This window comes from Octopus bimaculoides, chromosome 20, assembly GCF_001194135.2.
Source record: "Octopus bimaculoides isolate UCB-OBI-ISO-001 chromosome 20, ASM119413v2, whole genome shotgun sequence".
Taxonomy (NCBI): domain Eukaryota; kingdom Metazoa; phylum Mollusca; class Cephalopoda; order Octopoda; family Octopodidae; genus Octopus; species Octopus bimaculoides.
Genome location: NC_069000.1, coordinates 18,822,454 through 18,832,169, shown reverse-complemented (window position 1 = coordinate 18,832,169; position 9,716 = coordinate 18,822,454). Strand labels below are relative to the sequence as shown.

The window sequence follows — 9,716 nt, the reverse complement described above, 5'->3', positions numbered from 1 at the left end:
ATATATATATATATATATATATATATATATAAATAAATAAATAAAAGGTTTCCTTCAGAATTTAAAGAGAAACATAACAGCACAATGATTGTATGATGAGAGATAAAGGAGTTAACGCTATTGAAACATTGGAATTAGAAGATGGTAAGAACAGTGAAGATTGATCTGAGTTCATACATGCAATTTAGATTTACAAAATTTGGAGGCAAAAAAAGATACAATGAAAAATGTATTTACAACACTGACATGCAATATGAAGAATAGTAAATGAGAAAGAAAATTACAACATTGATGATGAAAAGAAGTAGTTAGTTGAAAGTCCAGTCTCCAGATTTTAGAGTTTTAATAAAAATGACTATTTCAAACTGGTTGTGTACATGTGTATGATGTGGAATATAGTAGATTGGGTCAGCCTCAGTATATGACTGGTACTTTATTTTATTGACAATCTAGAACAGTGGTTCTAAACCATTTTTTATCTATTTTATTCTGGTGGACCCCAATAACTATTTTATGTTTAAAAACTAGTTTCATAGATATTTCTTTCAAAATTCGTATTTTGTTTTTCATACATTAACATGTGTGGGTTGAAGAACTTGTACATAAAATGTTAGAAAACAAAACTCAGCCGTTTCTTTCAATGAATACATCTGAATCAAAGTTTTTTCATGGGCCCTCAAAATACTACTACAGATTCTCAATTTACTATTTTGCTAGCATGCCTGCCTCCTTCCAATCTTACACGGACCCTGGTTGAGAACCCATGATCTAGAAGGATAAAAAGTTGACAATGGCGAAATTTGAACTCAGAGTGCAAATGAATGTAACTAGATATCACAAGGCATTTTGTTCAAGACAAATGGTTATGGCAATCTAATAATAACAATAATCCTTTCTACTAAAGGTACAAGGCCCAGGGGGAGGGGACTAGTCGATTACATCAACCTCAGTGTTTCACTGGTATTTAATTTATCAGCCACAAAAGGATGAAAGGCAAAGCTGACCTTGGCAAAATTTGAACTCAGAACATAGTAACAGACAATACCTATTTCGTTATTGCCCACAAGGGGCTAAACATAGAGGGAACAAACAAGAACAGACGAACGGATTAAGTCGATTACATCGACCCCAGTGCGTAACTAGTACTTAATTTATCGACCCCGAAAGGATGAAAGGCAAAGTCGACCTCGGCGGAATTTGAACTCAGAACGTAACGGCAGATGAAATACCGCTAAGCATTTTGCCTGGCGTGCTAACGATTCTGGCAGCTTGCTGCCTGTAACAGACAATACCATTAAGCATTTTGTCCAGCTTGCTAATGAACCTGTCAGCTTGCCGCCTTAATAATGATGATAATAATAATAATGATAAACACAATTCTACAACATCCTCCATACCCAAGAAATACTGTACACTCCTAAGAAATGGTACTTTATTTTGCTGACTCCAAAAAGATTTGAATTCAGAATGTAAGGAGCTGAATGAAATACTGCAGGCACTTTAACAATGCTCAAATGGTTCTATCAGCTCACCGTTTACAATTGTTTCTAATTAAGGTACAAGGTCAGCATTTTGAGAAGGGGTAGGGGTTAGTTGATACTATCAACTTGAGTACTTGACTGGTACTTTACTGATCTCAGAAGAATGAAAAGCCAAAGTTCCCACCAGCTGGATTTGAACTCTCAACATTAGAAGCGAGAGCAGATGCTGCAAGGCACTTTGTCCAACACTCTAGAAGAGAAATGATAACGGTGATGTGCTTGTTTATAGATACATCACCAACAGTTTAAGGAAAATAGCCAATTAAACTAATGGCAATATATGACTGATACTCATTTTAATGATCCTAGAAATAGATCAATGATGAAATTTAAATGTATAATAATAGTATAGTAATACCCTACTATCATTTTTGCTAAATTAGTATTTGCATGTGCTTACAAATTTCTCACTTTGGTTTAAGACATTTTGTAAGGAGAAGGCTATACTCTATGTAATAAAGTATACCACAGTATATTACTGGTACTTTATTCATTCATCTGAATGATGAACTGCAAAACTGACACTTGAATAGATTGAACCCAAAATGTTAAGAGATACCACTATTTGATACTCCTATACACTCATCTCAATAACAACATAATAGCAAAAACAATTCTCCAGTTATTAATTTCTAAATATTTGTTTTCTTTTTGTCGGTATAAAGAAAATTTGTTTGAATGTTTACAAGGTCTTGACCCTTTTGTTTTTGTAGCATTTTACACTGTGGTCATCTTCAACTACTGAGGATTTTATTGAGTTTTAAAAAATTGTTTGTCAAAGACAGAACAAGTATTTGCACTTGTAATCCTTCTTAGATGACCACAGTGTAAAATGCTACAAAAACAAAAAGGTCAAGACCATGTAAACATTCAAGCAAATTTTCTTTATACTGAGGAAAAGAAAACAAATATTTAAAAATTAATAATTGGAGAATTGTTTTTGCTATTATGTTGTTATTGAGATGAGTGTATAGGAGTATCAAATAGTGGTATCTCTTAACATTTTGGGTTCAATCTATTCAAGTGTCAGTTTTGCAGTTCATCATTCAGATGAATAAATAAAGTACCAGTAATATACTGTGGTATACTTTATTACATAGAGTATAGCCTTCTCCTTACAAAATGAAGCAGAAGATGACTGGATAAGAAAATACAGTTAATGTTCATTGTAGAAAGGGAAGGAAATTTCAGAGGGCTGGGGGAGGTTCTGGAGAAGATGGAATAAATAATTTAATGAATAACTGAGGAGTAAGGATTAAGACAGTGTAAGATGTTTAAGAGCAGCATGGTACAGTCAGCAAATTCAAAAGAACAGAGACTGTTTATAGTAGTGAAGTAAAAGGAAGAAGGAGAAAAGTAGAATGTAGTTGCACAATGGTTGGTAAGTGTTGACTTATTAATGACAAGGGCAATAACTTAGATTCCACCAAAATATGCAGAGTAAGAGGCAACTGATGTATGATATGGAAAAAGTTTTCCGATTCTGTAGAACTGTACAATCAATGAGGTTTGAAGACAAAATTCAGGGTAGAAGACGAATGGTTTTTATGATTCTCCATTACCTTAAACTTTTTTTTTTAATACCAATTGATCTAAGTCTTCTGGTTCTAAGATACAAAATCTGCCTGTTTTAAAATTCATATTTAAATTAAAACCTTGCATCATTGTTTTATGTTCCAAAAACCAACTAAATAATAACGAAGTTATTTTATTAAGTTCTTGATTATATTTAAAAAGTCATAGTTGAAGTTTGTTGGAAATATAGTCATAAAGAAGTTAAAGATATTCATAAATTGAAATGGATCACAAAGTATTATTAATCTCTGGAAAGAAGAAACTATTATTTTACAAGCCTCTGTCTCTAGAAAATTAATAATACACAATACACAGGGAACCCATCCTACCTCCAAGAATGAAGAATAGGAATTCTTGAGAGAAAGGTAAAAACTGATAAACTTATGGCAGTTTGTATCAAAGAGGAGTTCCTTGGAGAACTATATTAAGAAATAAAGACATTTTCAAGTGAAATGAAATAAATCACTGATATGATAAGACTGCTGAAAGACAAGTGTTACCTGAAGAATCAAGACTGAGACTCAATGAAGAGGAGATTGTTCAGTAAGAAAAAGGAATTAGCAAGAAAATTTAAGCAAGAAGAAAAATTGACAACATCAATATCCTAAATACTTGAGATATGTGTTACCTGGTTTGTAACGTCCAATCATAGCTGTGTTTAAAAGGTAAAATCACAACAATAAATGACAGACTTGTCTAATAATGGAAAAGATAAATATGAAGGCACAAACACAATAAAAAAAGTAGTTGTAACTCCTCTAATTTCTTTTTGTAATAAAGGGGAAAAAAGTCAATTTCCTAGAATCCTTAAAATTACTTTCAAAATGTCTTTAAAAAATAAGGGAGCACAAACAAATCCAAAGTCTTTAGTGAAATAACAGAAGTAATTATCACAAGTGTTTCTAACATGATGATAACGACAACAATAATAATAATAATCCTTTCTACTAAAGGCATAAGGTCTGAAATTGTTTTTTTGTTTGGGGACTAGTGTTTCACTGGAACTCAATTTATCGACCCCAAAAGGATGAAAGGCAAAGGTGACCTCAGCAGAATTTTAACTCATAATGTGAGGAGACCCCCTTCGGTCATGAATGTTCAGGCAAGGTTGTTTATGGAAGACCAGCAGTCACCCATGCATACCAGCCTCCCCTCTCCACACCACTGATGTAATCCAAGGGAAAGGCAAAGGCCGATACAGCTTGGCACCAGTGATGTGGCAACTCATTTCTACAGCTGCCGACCGCGCAGTTTTCACCCAGCCTGCGTCCACCCGAATACAGTGCGCTAGGCCAACGGTGCTGCACGCTTTGCGGCTCCACGAACATCAATATCTCTCTCGTCTTCCTTCCTGGCGTCGGCCGGCCAACATCGCCAGTTAACTGGAGCAATGTGAAATAAAGTGTCTTGCTCAAGAAAACAACATGCAGCCCAGTCCAGTCCAGGAACCAAACTCACAACCTCACAATCGTAAGCTCGACGCTCTAACCACTGAGCCATGTGCCTTCACTCAGTACATAATGATGGCCAAAATACCACTAAGCATTTCATCCAGCATGCTAACGATTCTGCCAGCTCGCTGCCTTTCTTTATAATAATAATAATGATAATGTTGTTTTCTCTCATTGGTATAAGGCTATATATTTATAGTGGGGGACAGAATTGATGAACAGATACTTATATTATATTGAACCTGAAGAGATAAAATGCAATGTTGGCTATAGTAGGATTTAAACCTAGAACAATTACTGTCAGGTATTAAGTCAAGCTATCCATAATGTCTAAAGCATATAATCAATTGAATTGACTTCAATATATAGCAGGTATGTTTCGTATTGCTCCTGATAGTCAATGTGTTTATGAGCAAGAAAATGTGTGCAAGATTCTGCTGGTGCTAGAGTACAATCGTGTGCACATGCACGTGTTAAACCACAAACGTACAATTGCATTTAGATGATGGAATGTACATTTGTGTATGTACTTATAAATATACACACACACACACGTACATATAGAAAGAAAGGCAGATACACACAAGCAAAAATAAACTTACTTGGTAAAACAAAAAACAGCTTGCAGAGAGGATGATATGTAGAGGCAGTAATAATGATGGTGTTATAATACAGTTTAACACCTTGCTTCAGCGTGAATTAATAACAATAGTAGCAAAGTGTATAAATAAAGTGTAATTTAGGGCATAAAATGAAGCAGAAGCCCATTGACCTCACCACCATGGTGTGGTAGTTTTGTGTGACAGAGAAACAACAAGGACAAAATTGAAAAACTTCAACTTACCTTCGGCTGCAGCTGCTTCCATTGCCCTCTTCTTAGCTCGCTTTCTGCGAATGTAGAGTACGACGCCAAGGATTATAGCAATTATAATCTCAGGAATAATCACACAAAGCACCACAATGATAATCAACTTTGAAGAATCTGAAACAACAATTGAAGAAAAGAAAAAAAAAAGAAAATTTATATATCTTCCTCTGTCAAGAATCAACCTCCAATTTCTGTTCTCTTTTCTTATCCTCCGTCTGTCCAACTCTGGAAGCATTTGAGATCAGAACATAAAGGAAAATAACTGAATATAACAATGCATTAGAAGTCAAGCACATTCCAGACTGTACTGACTCAACAAACTAGAACAATGACAACAACAACAGTTTTAATATATGCACAAGGTGTGAAATTTGGGAGGGGAACAGTCAATATATCAATCCAATACTTGACTAATACTCCAAGGAATATAATACAATAACAAGTCTACCAAACAAACCCTCATCCTAAAAGCAACAACTGTTTCTGGTAAGAACAGTCAACATCCCACACAGAACACTCTCAGTAGCATAACTGTACCTCTTTGTAACTCACTTATATTTTATATATATACTAGCAGTAACACTCGTAGATCAGGTAATTACTTTTACTGTTTCTCGAAAGCCACATTCAGAGTATCAAGATATATATAATTTACTCCTGTATGTGGCATTTTTATAAGAGAAAAATATGTAATAATTGAAGAAGAAAAAGTTCAAATTCATACATGAGTTTGTGTTTGTTTATTATATGATAATAAGTGAGTTGTAAGTGTTATTTTATTTGTCAATACAGTTATGGCAATTATATAATACAGTTCATTTAAATAGGTAATTTACTCAATCTTGAATGTAATGATAGTAATGGTAAATTAAGTTATTGAAGTATTCATGTTGCATTAAGAGTGAATATTTCTTTTTCGAGCAAGGTCGTTGCCAGTGCCCCTGGACTGGCTCCTGTGCAGGTGGCATGTAAAAAACACAATTTTGAGTGTGGCCATTGCCAGTACTGCCTGACTGGCCCTTGTGCCGGTGGCACGTAAAAGCACCCACTACACTCTCGGAGTGGTTGGCATTAGGAAGGGCATCCAGCTGTAGAAACTGTGCCAGATCAGATTGGAGCCTGGTGCAGCCATCTGGTTCGCCAGTCCTCAGTCAAATCACCCAGCCCATGCTAGCATGGAAGGCGGACGTTAAACGATGATGATGAAACAATGTTTTTTGTTTTATTTTGGGGTGCACAAGCAGAAAGATTTGCTTTTGCTTCCACACATGATACGCCTACATAAAGTTGACCATGTGAAAAGCATGGGTGTTCAAGTTGCAACCCAGCAACTCTTAGTGTTTGGCCCAGACTTTTATTAATGCTCATGACAAAAGAAACATGGATAGGAAACTGAAACCACTTAAATTGGAATGGGACATTAGATGGTATAACTGGTATGTGAGGAATGAAGACGGTCTCACCTTTACCATAACCAGTGAGAATATTTACCTCAATGCAGTTTGTCATAAGTTTGAGCACAATCTCGTACTATTGCATACTTTTGGTTGAGACAAATTATGCAATAGCATAATAGGAGTCCATTTTTTTCGGCTGAAGACCATGAGGCACTGTATGTGGTAGTTGTAGTGAGTTAAAAAATTCAATGGTGTAGTTAACAATATCCTGATCATCACAGAAGTTTATTCAATAGCATATTATTAATGCTATGTACAGCAACATTTTTTGGAACCAGGATAGCTTGCTCACAAATCCAATCTGTATTGTAATTATGAAGAAGATTAAGAAATATTTCAGCCACTAAATCATCGACGGAATCAGTTGAATTACATATTGGATTGAGTGTAAGTGACTGCTCTTCATCAATTGGAATTCTCCCTTCACCGAGTTTTAGAAGCTGCTCTGCAAATAGTTCAATTGACTGATCTCTTGAAAGCCTCAATCTCATATTTGAAGTGTTTTCACATGATGCCATAATATAGAAGACTTTATTGAAGCACAATTAGTGTTGCCTCCCTTGAACTATTTAGTTTCATTTTATGGGACACACAAACACAAACAGACACATAGATACATAGACTAGCTATAGGACTCATTAGAATCTAGGCACGTAGGATGCCAGAAATGGTTAGGTACAATAAGATAGGGTTCACAGTGAGGATGCCTTCAATGTGAACTCTATATACATACATACACACACACACACCTAATAAAACAACACAACATATACTATAGTAATAACATTGATCAAAGTATATACATTCAGCTTCTCAACACAATAAATACAACATGGCACATATTTTGTACAGCAAATTAAACACTAAAATAGCACCAGAAACAACAAAGCAAACCACAAAGCAACACTGATCTAGTATCTCTATGTTGGTATGCATTCCCAAAACACATTGCTGCTCAGATCTCAGGAATACGGAGGTTGCACCTGGTGATGCAGTAGAAATTCACAAGTAAATGTTCAAAACACTAAAAAGTAATAATGAAAATTCTTACTACTATAGGCACAGGGACTGAAATTTTGGAGGAAGGGACTAATCAATTATATCAACCCCAATACTCAACTGGTACTTATTTTATCAACCCTGAAAGGATGAAAGGTAAAGTCAGCCTTGGGGAAACTTGAACTCAGAACATAAAGCTGGAAGAGATTCCACAAAATATTTTGTTCAGCATACTAACAATTCTGCCAAATAATTATAATATTAATGGTTTCTAATTTATGCAAAAGGCCAGCAATTTTGAAAGGAGGGATTAGCTGATTAAATCAACCCTAGTACTAGATTGGTACCTTGTTTTATTGACTCCAGAGATTTGAAAGACAAAAATGACAAAGTAAGAATTGAACTCTGAATGTAAAAGGATAGATCAAATACTGTATGATATAGTTCTTACATTCTAACAATTCTGCCAGTTCTTTGCCAAATATGATGATTATTTCTTTTATTATAATAATTTCTTACATAAACACAAAGCCAGAAATTTAGAGTTAAGGATTACTCAATTATTTCAATCCTTGTACTCAAGATTTGAACTAAGAATTAAAAAAGCTGCAATAAATTACATTTTTGCCCAATGCTCTACTGACTAATTAAAGTAACATAATACACAATAAAACAAGCCCTAAAACCAAATGCAGCATAGATACAATTATACCCGCAACAAAGAACAATGCTTCACATACCTCAAGAACATGCAGATGCAGCAGAAACGCACATGAAAATGTTTAAAACATAATGGTTTCTAATATAGATAGAAGACAATAAATAGTTGCAGAGAAGTAGTATTGACTAGTTGAACCCCAGTACTTTGATATTTATTTCATTGATACTGCAATAATGAAAAGCAGAGTTGATCTTAGCAGATTTGAACTCAGAATATAATGTAAAGTAATTAAATCCAACAAAACATTTTGTCCAGTACTATAGAATAACAACATTACATATAATATAAATTTAAAATTTTAACTCAAAACCACATGTCAGATCTGAGAAAGGAGTTTTAAGTTAGCAAAATTAACTTAAACAATTTAGTTTGGTTTTCCACCAAGACAATAATAAAGAAAGATAATAAAGACTTTTATTGGCCACAAAGTTCCAAGATACTGGGATCGGTACATGAATGAAAAGGAAGGGAATAAAAATGACTGAATCATCATAAACAATAGTTAATAAAATGTCAACAAATAAAATTCCCAGACATGAGGAAAATTACAATACAGTAATTCAAGATAACTCACACTTATTATAGGTTACTCAGATGTAGCCAAGGTGTCTTCACCAAGTTTCTTAACCAATGTAGGTTTAAATTAATCTGGTCACTCTCTCTAATTTAAAGAATGTTTCATCATAGAGGAAAAGACTTTCTTTGCTTTAGCCACCAGGAAATTTTAACAATTGTTTCCAACAGGCCACAAATTTGTATGGTTAATAGCTTAGTTGATTAAATTGACCCCAATACTTGAATGATGTTTTATTTAAGTAACCTCCTCTACTCCAGCCCCAGAAGGATGGTGGAAGGTGAAGTTGTACAAATAAGCAGAAACAAGAAAAAAGTATTCAAAATAGGTTAGTAGAGTTTATTTAGTAATTTGAGCTAGAAAAAAAAAGTTGTGTTGGTTGTTGCCATTTTTACTAACAACACACTTCGTTTATGTCCTAAACACCCAACAACTTGGACACTTGTGGTCAATAAAAGAAATCATTATTATTTTAGTTGGGTTTTTTTTAACACCTTCTTGAAAGGAACTAGAAAACATGCAAGAAACAG

At 34.3% G+C, this 9,716-nt stretch overlaps 1 protein-coding gene across 2 annotated transcripts in view; it reads right to left on the bottom strand.

Moving 5' to 3' along the window:
• Positions 1–9,716, bottom strand: part of LOC106882630 (uncharacterized) — a 38,891-nt gene that overhangs the window by 19,592 nt on the left and 9,583 nt on the right. For both annotated transcript variants that reach the window (XM_052975124.1, XM_052975125.1), the window contains exon 3: positions 5,412–5,549. In XM_052975124.1, coding sequence (XP_052831084.1) covers positions 5,412–5,549 — 138 coding nt within the window. The remainder of the gene's footprint in view (positions 1–5,411; positions 5,550–9,716) is intronic.